Source organism: Cornus florida, unplaced genomic scaffold (assembly GCF_030987335.1).
Source record: "Cornus florida cultivar Cherokee Brave unplaced genomic scaffold, ASM3098733v1 CherokeeBrave_3.0.0_Hap2_Chr05, whole genome shotgun sequence".
NCBI classification, from domain to species: Eukaryota; Viridiplantae; Streptophyta; class Magnoliopsida; order Cornales; family Cornaceae; genus Cornus; species Cornus florida.
Genome location: NW_026775575.1, coordinates 99819479 through 99833237, shown reverse-complemented (window position 1 = coordinate 99833237; position 13759 = coordinate 99819479). Strand labels below are relative to the sequence as shown.

The following is a 13759-nucleotide window of genomic DNA, read 5'->3' as shown; positions in this document are numbered from 1 at the left end:
ATTGGGAGAAAAATCTTATTCCTTTTAAAGAGTCCATATAACATATGAGTGAGGACGAGTCTCATTGCAGTGTTAAAATTGTTCAAGTTCACGACTTTAAAAGAAGAACACGGCCTCTCCACATGCATACGTAAAGTGTATAAATCATGCTTGAAATTTAAGATTCACCAAATACATTGAGATCATGATTTGCAACTATAAATCGTAGCACCGTTTCCAAGACTCACTCATATACTGATCGAGTTGGAAAATCACACTAGAAAGCCATGATACACACCGGTTTAGGCCATTTCGCCTAAACGTATTAGCCTTTACTCAACACAGGAGAAACGATCACTACAATTATGAAATAGATTCATTCAGACCATTTTTGCTTAAACGTGTTAGCTTTTACCCTTCACGGGTCACTTTCAGCTTTCTATTGATTTCACACCTTTTAACCCTAGTACATCCATCACTCACGATCCTATTCAGAAAAATACCATATAATCCTTTCATCTAATAATGTGTGATTTCCCTCATTTTTATCAATATCTCACATAAATCTCTCTTTTTTTCTTTTTCTTTTTTTCATAATCTCATTTACCTCCCTTATCAGCAATGGGTGTCTAACTTGACGACTGTAATGTGGGTTTTTTATATACATATTTTTTTGCTCATAAAATGTTTGTTATCATTTCAAGTATTAAAATATCAAAAACAACCTTCTATTCATTTTCTGTTACAAACATTAATATATTTTGTTTGTCTCCGTCTCTTTGTAAAGTGCCCTAATAGGCGGTGAAAAATCAATTATATAAACCACAATCTCAAAGGCGGTAAATGAAACTATGAAATCACAAAGAAATCTATGTAAAATATTAACATATTAACAAATTTCATGCAAGGTAAGTGAAACTTACTCTAAAACAATAATAAGTGTTCATTGAACCAAAAAAAAAAAAATTACCAACACTACATTGTTGGCAGGGCATACACTATTTTTTTTTTTTTTTTTCCAAAATGTTTCTCATCAATCTGTCAAGAGGGAGACATGTTAACGTGCACAGTGGCGTTATTGTTGGAATTACAAATGGGGCAAGTTTGGACCGACGACCCACAAACAGTGCACAGACACAGGTGCCTGCATGGCAACACCAACACGCACGACTCTTCCTTCCCGCACTTCCTGCACCATCTCTTCCTGTCCACCATACCACCATCACATCCACTACCTGCTAACGTACGCCCATCCTCCTCCTCCTCATCACCACCGCCGCCGCCGCCATTGTAGTTGCTGCCGCAGCACGACTGAGCATAGTCCGTCGGAGCGGCCGACTCGTCCAGACCTGCGCCGCCGAGGTGGTGGTTTTGGTAGCGCAGCACATGCTCGAGGTTCGTCCTCAAAGAATTGGCGGTGGCTTCGTTGGAGTGAGCCAAGTCTCTCCACATCTGGTTTTCCATGTACAGCGACTTCACGCTCTCTTCAAGCGCCCAATTCAACTTCCCCATCTTCTCTATCTCTTCCTCCTTCGCTCTCAATCTCTTCCCCATCCCTTCCTCCAATGCCGCCATAATCCTCCTCAAATTCCTCTTTCCCCGCTCTTCAATCTCCATTCTCAATTTCTCCGTCTGCATATATATACACACACATTACACATTCATATTCAATTTAATTAATCAAACACACAATTCACAAATATTGTACACACATGTTGAGTGAGGAGATGATCGATCTCTAGTTGCTGGTGTTGGATCTGTAACGAAATATCCTCGCCGACGAAAGTGTGAGAGACGGAGTGGTTGTTGTGATCATTGTTTTGATTCTGACCGTCGGGAAAGGAGATCATGAATGGATTGGTTGAATCTCTCGAACGCTTTCTCGAAACCGGAAGAGTAGTAGTGTAGGCCGTGAGACCGCTATCGGCAGTCTTGGCAATGGCAGAGGTGTACATAGGAAGCTGCAGAGTCTCCGTCGTGGATGTTCCTGATAATGGATCGGGCACTGCGTTTCCGATCGGAGTCGCGCAGTAGCTGTAGATGTTCGCGCGGCCTTCAATGGCGCTCATAATTTCCCTGTGATTTATTCAAACTCTTTCGTTAGTTTCGATTTTAGAGAGAGAAAATAGGTAGAGAGAAACATCTAGAGAGAGAGGCTCAGAGAGAGAAGATGAGATTACCTGTTTCGTATGAATTGGGGAGGAAAGAGATTTAGATGCCGAGCTTCAACAGCCATGAAAGTTAGCTCGATCTCTCTTTTTCCTCTCTATAAGTATATGCGTGGTTTTCTATTTGCTTGTTTTGGTTTGGGACCAAGTGATGGAGAAGCAAGGAAAGAAATGAACAAAAGTATAAAATATACTCCGTGGATATGCTTATATATATATATATACACACACAGAGTGAGAAGGAGGCACTAAAACGTGAAAGTGACGTGCATTTTGCTCCGATCCTTCCTTTGTATTCTAGAGATGAGAATGAGTGGATGGATTCGCCAATGAGCATGCTTTCATGGTTGGCCATCTTATTAAACTCTATTATTGATACTTTAATTAATTAACCACAAACGAAATGTGAACACCACAAAAGTAAAAAGTAAAAAAGAGGGGTAATATTTAATGGGTCACAACACACTTATTGCATTTGGATTAATTTTAATTCAGGCAACTAATTTGGAGGACTTGTGGTTTGTTCAAGACATATGTTGTCATGATGAATCAAACTTGTTTAATTAAATAGTTGACATATGTGTGTTTGTGTTTCCCCTTTTAGGTTAATGACTTGCGGAAAATATATATATATATATATATATATATATATTTAATCTTTTTCACTTTCTATTCAATTTTTGAAATTTGATATGATATTGTATTCTTTATGTGATTTTCACTCTTTACTCCCATTGGGAAAAAGAATCTCTCTCTCTCTCTCTCTCTCCAAGAAAGAAGTGTGAGCCTGATAGATTCAAAGATTGATTGAGGTGTTGATGATGAATGGGGTTCCCAAAAAGCATAGCCCCAAATAAAAATAAATACATCTTTCAAAAATAAAAAGAAACAAATAAAAGAACACTTCCTATTAATATTTCCTTTCACTTTAGAGTTTTTTTTTTTTGTCCGACGTGAATTGGTGACTCAATGGTAGGGCACTTCTTTATTATGTTAGGGAGTCAAGTGTTGACTCATATAATACTGATATAGAGTGATAGGATCTACTAAAATAAAGTACTTTAACTTATGTGACACGATATAATCGATTAATGACATATATAATGATATATTAAAAATGTATGGAAGTCTTTCATGGTAGAATTACTTGTCGGAACTTAATGTGATGTTGGGTCTTAATAGTAGTAATTAATTTTGAAAAGTACTTCTTAGAACAAATAATAATAATAATAATAATATTTATGTTGTTCGTAACCTTTTAATGTTAGGTTGCCAACTAATTTTTTACCATGAGAAAAATTATTAAGTGTCAGAACATTATACCTTGCTTGTATAGTCAGGAGTCAGGACACTGAAACTTTAGGTACACCTATCTTAAAATGTTGCCGTTAAGTTTACTATATTACACTAAATATATAAACAAAATGTCCCTTATATATATATATATATATATTTGCATGTAATTATATAATACTCCGTATTACATCTTACTATATATATGCATATATATTCACACATTTAACGGTATCTCATATCTTTGCTGGGTGTAATATGATACAATATTTCATCAAAGTCTCGAATTTGTAAATTAATTTGTCCTAAACTTTATCTCTTTCACAAGTTTTTTTTCCTTTTTATCTTGGAAAGTTGGTTTCATGAACATTTTATACTTACCCAAAAAAAAAAAAAAATTGTTTTTATTAACAAGCTTAAAAACATGCTTTAATTACTGCCGGTTGCACAGTACTGAAGGCACTCAAGGTCATTGTTGAGTTACATAATTTACTTTTGTATAGCATTGCTCTCTCTATGTATAATTTATAGAAGATATATATACACACATATATATATATATAATTGATCGCCGGCATGCATAACGGCCAGAGGCGTAACCGGCCGGCTCAATAGACATGGAAACGAGCACAAAAAGCAAACTCGTTCGGCTCTATTTATGTGGCCGGCCTCGTAAACCTCGTCGGTGCAGTTAATTCCAATACTACGTTAATTACTAACTAATTACCACTACACTTCCACGCATATATATATATATATATATACACAATACCCTCCACCAGAATCCCAAAGAATCCCTCAATCTCCATTAATTTCATCTCTCTTAGTCACAGTCATGAGCCACTACGATGAACACCAAATTCCTGGTAATTAATGTCACGCTAATTATTCATTTTTTTACTTGAGAGCGTCACTAATTATGATGATGTGAGTGGCGAGAGATATGTTAGGGAAACATTTTTTTTGGTGTGCATGATATTAATATATACATATATATATATATATATATATATATATATATATATATATTGATTTAAATACATACATGTGACATATAATGTTGTTAGTTATATGTACATGCAGTTGCATATCCTCCACCTTCGAGTGCATACCCTACACCGCCGGGTACCCATGTTGTGGTTGCACCACCACCAATTGGTTATCCCACAAAAGAAGGTCATGGGTACCCCCAAGTCCACCCTCCTCTGAAAACTAAAAGTAGGGGTGATATAACTAATTACCACAAAAGAAGGTAAGCCTCACACACATCTCTATATATATATGTACGACAATGTTATTCAAACTTAATAGTCTAGTCGATAGTCCTAACCCGGGAATTCTTGACCCTAACGAATTCATCTTTGTTGCCACTTCTGCAGCGTTGCTGATTTGTGTTGCTGCTTTGTCTTCGATGCATGCTGCTGATCCAGACCGTGCACAAGATATATAGATTTTGGTCCTTCAATTACAAATTTTCATTTGTATCCAAGTAAAAGTAATTAATAATGGTCCATCTCGTGCCTGTTTTTAGATCTAGCTCATTGCACTTTCGTCCTCGTTTTCTCCAGAATTGTATTATTGAAATCAATTATTGAATGAGATTGGCTAATTCATTTATTTGTTGAATCAATTTATTTATTATAGTTTTGGTTTCTTCAAGCTAGGCATTTAAAGTCTCAAATTCACACCCATATGTGCTTTTCTAACACTCTGTTATTGAGAGCCCGCAAATAAATAATTATGTCACTCAATAGGTGATTTGCAGTTCTAAAACCACCAATAAAAAGTCAACTAATTGTTAAAATCTAATTGGAATTAATTTTTCCTTAAAATTCGAATTGTCAAAATCAAATATTTTTAATAAAAATCAAAATCAAAATCATATTTCAACAATAAGTATCAAATCAAAGAGCATCACATGAGAGAGAATCTATTCGACAATGCATAGTACTTTCCTCCTCCTCCGTGGCCTGAATAATACTCGTAAGTATGAAGTGAGTAGATTTGAACAATAAATAATGCAAAACAACCAAGTAAATCAGCAAACAATTAATAAATTCAAGATATATCACTCACCTATTTGCCCGAATATATATATATATATATATTATCACTCACCAAGTTCAGGATTCAACAGCTTGGTGTCAAAAGTAAATAATCAGTAAACAATAATTAATTAAAAAGACAATGAACCCTGCAAAGAGTAATAGAAGATAAATGCGACCAAGATATTCTCAACTCTGATTCAAAAACCACCACCATGGAACAAAATCTCTTAACCATCAGAAACAGCATAATTTATAGAAGAGTGAGTCTAGTTATTAGCTAGTTTTCATTTTCTGCTACAAAATGAAGAAGAAGAAGAAGAAATACAAGTATTAATACAACTAACAACTGTGTTTGCTTTGTTACATCCACCTATGACACCTTCTCTTTCCACAAAAAACTTTTGGATAGTCAAGGTGGATGCTTTTTGCATCAAACACTCGAGCTGATCTTGGCTGTCATGGAGGAGGTGAAAGTTTCCGTCTACCCTTCAAGTCCAGAAATTCCCATCTGACGCCCTCTTCCAAGTACACACTACCTCATAGAGTATGTAAAGCTGCCATAAAATAAATCAGTCCTGGTGGTTCTGAACAGCATCCAAGTCTAAATAGAAAAGGAGAACGAGAAAAACATCCATGGCCTTTTCTTTCTTCCTCATAAAATTACCTATTTACAGGCGATATATTCCTTGGTAACGGATAACATCTTTTTTTGTTCTCCATCATTTTGAGCGGAAATTGCACACTATGGGGCCAATACACATTCTTGGATGCAGATATATGAAACTCCGGCAAAGTAGCCACATTCAAGTCTGGAGAGGCCACACGTCAAAACTATGGTAATGTGACTCCAACCACAAACTAGTTGCATTTTGCACAAGAGTGACCACATATCAAAAAATTACAGAGTCATTCCTGCAAAGACAAGCCAATAGATGTAAATTCTGTTAAGAGCATCCAAAGCCAAGGAAAGAAGATAACATATGGAAATGACAAAAATAAATAAATAAATAAATAAATAATAAAAATAAAATAACAAATGCTGCAAGGAGATATGATGCAAGAGGGCAGAGAAGAAGAGAAGGGAGAAAAGAACAGTGTGATTGGAAGCAGGCTGAGAGTCTGCTCTGATACCAGTGTTGCACGAGGGCAGAGAAGATAAGAAGGTAAAGGATGAGATAAGAAATTAGGACAAATCAAACTTCTATTATTCTCAATCAACCAAAACATTCAATCTCAAATTCTCGATATCAAACCATATATATAGGTAAACTCTCAGCTAAAAAATCAGAAAAGACAAACCCTAAATTAAAGAAACCCCAAAACTTTGAAATTATGAAAATTAAAGTAAAAAACAAAATCTCTCTCATGTTTCTATGCTTGCCTGGCACATCGGTTTGTTTGATAAATGTTGAAATTACAAATACCTACAAAATAAACTTGGAGACTGTATAAGTTGGGGCATTCTCCATCGAAGGGCATCTTCTCTTTACAATGAAAGCTTCGCATAAGCACCAAACTCTTGATCAGAGAGTAAAATATATAATATCATGTGCACAAGAATATAATTCTCAACATAAAGTTGTCCCAACTATTCCCACCATTCAGCCTGCTCAAGCACAATAAATGTTGCTACCAACTTAGAGAGCTACTAAATATCTAAAAAAAGTAATATAGATTACCACCTATGCAGGAATAAACACCAATAACATGAACCTCAAGGAGGGTGAGGGAAAACATGTACCAACAAATTAAATAATTCTTAGCTATTTAAAGAGGGCCAGCCTATTCGGTGGGTGAAATCTTGACAATGTTGTCCCAACAAAGGCCCCCGTTCAGCCTACTCAAGCATATTCAACTTTACAACAGATCCAGAAATATCCTAGATGAAATAGTTGACCACTGTGCAGGGAAAACTGAAAATCTTTAACATGAACCTCAACAAGGACCATTTGTTGTGATGAGGAGGAACATGTATCAACAAAGACACAAACCTTTAGCTATTCAAAATGAACCAGACAATTCTTTGGTCTAAATTTCGATAAACTGGAAGGCAAAAGGTGTTACTGTATAAGCATAACCCTCATCCAAAACGTACGTTCTTATGGATTATATGTTTGTAAAGGCACAAACACAAAGGAAAGCAAATCACGTATTATTATGCCCATTGATACATAGGAAACCGATAAAATATATACTTCATAAATGTCAGAAAGAGCACTATATAATTTTACTATTGCAAAACTTTTATATGTTTGACCAGTTAATATCAGTCAGGTCTTCATATTCCAGGAGTGTGAATTTGGTTTACATTCTCGTCCTAGAAATGCCACGTCAAACTTCCAATTTTCATATATAATTTAAACAAAAGATATTTCCTACTTTTAAGGACATGGTACAAGCATGCTGCTTATAAAGAGTAAATATAAATCAGTTGATTGGCAAAACAAGGATTATAGTTCAACACTAAAAGGTAACAAGCCTTTTGCTAATGATACAAGCATGTGTGTGTGCAAAGTTAAGAAAACTAGAGCAATCCGAAATATAAGCATGCATATGCAGCAGATATCAGAATTGCACAAGAGAGTTACAGTTACAGTTAGCCGAGTGTTGACTTGACTGTCCAGATTCGATGAGACTTAACTCCATATCATGAGTGGCCATCCAACCAGGTTCATAAGTTTCAAGAAATCCGATCTTTGCCTTGTTAGGTAGATCATGGGGATGAACAAATGGCACTCCTGGTGGCCACCCAATCTCCATTCTTGTATTGGCACATGGGCTATCAAGTGTGTGGATGTGACTTTCACACTCCCTCAGAGCGCAGAACCTCAGCTTAATGCCCTTCTTATCAGCAATGTCTTGAACCCTCTCCTTCAGAACTCTCTGTGCCTCAAGTCTCAATCTCTTGGAAGGTGGAAGTGGTCTGCATCTTGAATTATTCTTCCTCCTCCTCATTGGTTTCATGGATCCTGTACCAGCATTTCATCGATCCAAGGACCTGCTGTTATAAACTTCTTACTAAGAAAAGAATTAATGACACTCCAACATCAAGATTGTGCAACTAGTGGTACAGTAACAATGTATTATGATGATAACTCTCTTGGTTACAACATGATATGGCATAGTATCACAGACACCCCACCATTTAAAAAATAATAATAATCCCTTCCCTTTCCCTCGCCTTTCAATCAAAAGAGCAAAAAATTGATCGCTTTTTCACTTGTGATATCCTTTTTTTTTTTTTTTCCTTTTCTTTATTTCATTTAATGAATAGACAAATATATATATATAAATCATAATGCCCAGTATGTTCCAATTTGTTTTGCATCTATTTTCAACATAGGTTTCTGTTTTAAAGCAATTCAATAAGAGTCTAACTTCATGATGGTCTAGGATCCTAATAATTAAGAATCATCACAATTATTTAAATTTTAGTAAATTAATGTCATTTAGATCATGCATCTATATGTATATTATATTCTTCCATTTACAAGTAAGGTTAACCATTTTCACTGGGAATTTTTTTTTTTTTTTTTTTTTTTTTTTTTGTGTCCGTCCTGACAATTAATTCCCACAATGCACTTGAGGAGACTCAAACCCTCTACCTTTCAAGTTGAAAGGAGAGGAAATACGATTGGGCCACAGGCCTTGGTCATTTTCACAGACTTAAAGCAAAAGAACTAGGACACCAATGATGTTGAAACAAATAATCCCTGATAAGTGAAATTTCAAGTTCATGATAGCATGGTACAGAGCCTGCCAAATACCAAAAACATTTATCAAGGATGTACCTAGCACAAGGCAGTTTAAAAAAGGGGTCATAAATCATCATTTCTCTATAGCTGAGATAAAAAATAAATAAATAAAAAAAAAGGAATTGTTTGACAAAGAAATGACTGATATCAATTTGCTAAATCATTAAGTGTGCACTTCAGAGCATTTCTCTGAAGCCTTGTCTAAAAGTGAGCCTCAAGAGATAAGGCCTCACAGGGCCTTTAAAAATGATGATATGATAAGCTATTTTACCACATAGAAAGTTAGAAGTCTCAACCCTACAAAAATTAAAATAAACTCTACCACCATTTCAAATTTGATGTCCTTTTCATGATCCGAACTTTTTAAGAAGACATGCATTAATGCAAGTCTCCCTATGAAATTCTAAAACTAACCCTTCAAAGTACAAAGACTTTTTTTCCTGAATAAAGTATTTTTACTTTGTTGATTTGAATGAATTATCAAAATCTAAGGATAATTTAGGAAAGTTGTAACTTTTGTTCATTGACTTTTCATTGTATTATCAGATGAAACAAAGGGAATCTAGTCTTAGATCATGCTTACCCAGTTATAATAAGTGAGGTGATAACAATATAGAAAATGAGAATTGATTATATATTACCACGTAAATTGCAAATACAAATCACGAAGGCAAACAAGAAGGATAGATGCCAGAAAAAGAACCAAACATGCACACATTGTGGTCTTGAAATTTTTTAGAGCCTAGAACAACCCGCTAATTTTTGTTTGTTTTTTTGTTTTTTTCTTTTCCTTTTTGTTGGAGAAGGAGCAAAAATCACTCGTATTTTATAAACAGCAAAGCCTTTTCCATTCAGATAAATGTCCTTAATTGACCTAAATAAAATTATGCATAATACTAAAAAAGTATTAAGTTTTAGCAGTTGTTTTAATAGTTTTATAATGAATATGCTGGAAAATGTAGTGAAATCTCTAATAATCAAGCAACCAAAAGAAGCAAATTATCGGAATGCTCCCTACCATCTTGGGCTGCAGGATAATTGGAACTTGGAAAATTGTGCCTGTTAAAAAGTTGATCAGTAGAGTGGGGTCTCTGCATGAAGTCATCCACTGGTACAGGAAGCTGGAACTGAGCTTCAACCCCATGACCAGCTGCTCTCATCTCTGCACAATTAAGACTGGTCATGGATCTAGGCATGAGCTTGAAAGCCAGAGAACAACGTCCATAGATGTTATTCTGCAGATTACCAATCTCCGTTCGGTGCACTGCAGGGCTGACATAGCCTGCCGTTGCTTGGTAGAGAGCAAGTCCAGGATAAACAATGGCTTCTTGGGGGCCAAGATCTCCATCCACAAGAACCCACCGACCATGAGAGTCTCTTACATGTAAACCTGCCTTATCTGACTTAACAAGAGATATCAGGCTTTTATCAAACTGATGCTCATGGTCAGAAAACATGACCAACTGACCATCCTCTTGGGATGTCAAATTGTGGTGTTGAGCTCCCTGAAATGATGGCCTTCCATTGCAACAAATGGAGAGTACCGAGGATGAAACTTCTCGATTTCTCAGGGGAACATTATCAAGTATTTCAGTAAATGGAGAACTGCGCAAATTCAAATAGAAGCTGACCGCATCCAGTATATCCCGCGCTGCTTTTCCAAGTAGCGCAAATACGTCCACCAGACCAGCCGGAGGGAACTCCATTTCGTTGTTGGCCTCTGTGAGGGTCAGACCTGGTCGAAAATCATACGTTTCTTGCCACAGATGAGGATCTGCATAGTAACCAGAGGTCTTGCACCACTCACGGGAGTCATTGGTATGAATCATATCTGCCGATGGATACGATGGCCTTTGATGGAAGTAGAGACGAGCAGATTCCAAACAAGATCTCAAAAGAGCCCCATCTCCCACAGGTAGTTGAATGATGGCAGCCGAATATTGAACCAGTGATTGTGACAAAGTTGATACTGATAGTTTGTACGAATCAGAAGGAAGGCCTTCAGAGGCTATTAGATCAGTGAGCTTCACACGACCCAAAGATGGCAGGCCATTGCCTGCCATGGAACCCTTGCAATAAGACAACTGCATTAAGAGTAGAATATATGAAAGGCATTAACTTTATTGGTTGCTTTGATAGAAAAATCCATTAATCACAGGTAAAATATACCAGCAGCATTAGTTACTCTTACGTGAGAAAACAATTGCACTTCACTTAAAAAAAATATATATATATACAAGTAATTCGTGGTTGAGTACAAAAAGAAACGCAGATAAGAGTAATAATAATCAGAGCAAAATTAATATAGCGTGAGAGTTTATTTTGCCACTAGGAAAATTAATTGTTCCAAAAATCAATAATTCATCGAAAAATGACATTCTTATGATCAATTTAAGAATTTTTGAAAAAGCTATATCAATTCAATAATTCGTCATTGTTCACAAATAATACAAGGCAGCCTATATGGTATAAGCTCTCTTCCCCTTTTGGGGAGGTTGAGTGTTCGAGAGCTCCAGCTGGGGGCAAAAATATATAGTGGGTGTGTGTATTTGTTTGAACTTTCGATATGTGTGTGTGTGTGTGTGTGTGTGTGTGTGTATAAGGCAGCTGATTGAGGTTTAGGGAGCTAAGCCATACCACTCCAACATCTTCCACATTCAGAATTTCACATATTGAACAAATTTTCTATTTACTAATTCTCTAGCTAACATTTATGCATAAAAAAGTAATCAATAATCGATATTCACTCCAAATTTTGAAGAATTGAAAGGACATATAAATACAAGAAATTACAGCATTGCTTTGATCACCCAAAAGAACCCGAATAAGAAACACTACGCACATTCACATTTGCACACAAATATTTTCATATTTAAATTCACACAAACATTCGTATTTGTGCACATATATGAGCGTATATATGCACACACACAGAGAGTGGGAGAGAAAGTGTGACTGACCTTTAGTATTGTTAATCTGCAAGAGAACCTAACTGATATCCTATTTCTAAATGAATTGGTCGCTCGAACACGAGGAGTTCAAATAGACGAATTAGGGTTTGTAAAAGAACTTCAAATGTCTGCGAAGTTTTGAAAACAAAATCTAGAGAGAGAAAGAGAAAGACGTGATTTGGTAGAAGAGACGATGCTTCAAAGCGAAAATAGGGAGCAACTTAACGCTCGTTTTTTTTTATTCATCAGTTCTTCTCTTTCTGTACCCTCTACTGTCTTGCTGTTTTCTTAAAAAGTCTCACAATTTCATAATTTTAAATCCACCCCAACATTATTTGCCAAATTCTCATTCCACTCCAGATGGTTGAAAATAAATCGAATTATTCTTGAATTTAGGGATAGACTTGATTCGAGATTGTTTATTAAATAAATAAATAAATAAAATACACACACATATATATATATAGATCAAATTCATTTAGTAAATGGGATGATCCTAACTTATGTAATGCTTATATATCCACCCCAACATTACTTGCCAAATTCTCAATTCCACTCTCGAGGGTTGAAAATAAATCGAATTGTTCTTGAATATAGGATAGGCTTGGTTCGAGATTGTTTATTAAATAAATAAGTAAAAATATATATATATACATATATATATATATCGATCAAATTCGTTTAGTAAATGGGACAATCCTAACTTATGTAATGCTCGTATATGTTCATGAATATAGACTTATTTAGGATTGTATAAGTTCATGAACAATTTAAATTATAAATATGATATCAATATTGACATTTTTTTTTAGGATTCCAAACTTAACTTACAAACAAGTTAAGCTTGATCAAATTAAAACTCACTGGTTTCATTTGCAACAATGGTCACTAATCCAAAATATTAATATATATATATATATATATAGGTAAACTCAATTTGGTAAAAAATAATATTTTATACATTTTGCCCAAAAAAAATGACTGTTTTTTTGAAGCAGATTTTAGAATTATGAATTTACCCTTCTTAGTACTTTAATTGATTTACTATTTCTTCTCGAGCTAAGACCTCTCTTAAGTCTTACAGTTACTAAATTATTCACATTTTTTCCCCAAAATAAAAACCCAAAATAAAAAATTTAAAAACAGCTAAACACTTTTATACATTTTAAAGCATCCATGGTTCACCTCCCATATGAATAGAGTGCAGTGTGTAATATGTCAACTTGGCAGAAGTTTTGTCCTTACATTCTTTCTTAAGAATAAACTTTATTTTTTTTAACATCACAAAACAAGTACAAAACAAACTCCACTTCCTAAACATCACAAAACAAGTACAAAACAAACTCCACTTCCTGATTTCGGGTTAGATGCACGCTATATGTTTGAGATTTCGGGTTAGATGCATGCTATATGTTTGACGCTACTAAAACATTTGAGTAAAAATCAAAACCATATTTGATTATTTTGTGAAATTCAAAATTTTGCTCTAACTCCTCGTTATGGTACCAAAACACACAATATCACCAATTTGGACTAAAAAATCTGATATATTATAAACTATTTAC

General features: G+C 35.1%; 2 protein-coding genes across 5 annotated transcripts; both read right to left on the bottom strand.

The window, feature by feature from the left end:
* Window positions 1–819: 819 nt before the first annotated feature.
* Window positions 820–2341, bottom strand: LOC132307951 (probable BOI-related E3 ubiquitin-protein ligase 2). Its single transcript, XM_059805858.1, has 3 exons — window positions 2160–2341; window positions 1692–2055; window positions 820–1611 (listed from the first exon to the last, which is right to left on the bottom strand). The coding sequence occupies exons 1-3, from the start codon at window positions 2213–2215 to the stop codon at window positions 1021–1023; spliced, it is 1011 nt and encodes a 336-aa protein (XP_059661841.1). The 5' UTR covers window positions 2216–2341; the 3' UTR covers window positions 820–1020.
* Window positions 2342–5715: 3374 nt separating this feature from the next.
* On the bottom strand, window positions 5716–12459 carry LOC132307950 (uncharacterized). Of its 4 annotated transcripts, XR_009482355.1 has the most exons (5): window positions 12204–12459; window positions 10262–11327; window positions 8077–8457; window positions 6153–6400; window positions 5716–6042 (listed from the first exon to the last, which is right to left on the bottom strand). XR_009482355.1 is itself a non-coding variant. In XM_059805855.1 (4 exons), coding segments are annotated over exons 2-4 (1428 nt in total). In that variant the 5' UTR covers window positions 11307–11327; window positions 12204–12459; the 3' UTR covers window positions 5716–6398. The 4 variants fall into 4 exon arrangements, 3 of the variants coding, with proteins under 3 accessions (XP_059661838.1, XP_059661839.1, XP_059661837.1); XM_059805855.1 differs by having other exon boundaries at window positions 5716–6400; XM_059805856.1 differs by having other exon boundaries at window positions 5716–6400; window positions 8130–8457.
* Between the last annotated feature and the right edge of the window lie 1300 nt (window positions 12460–13759).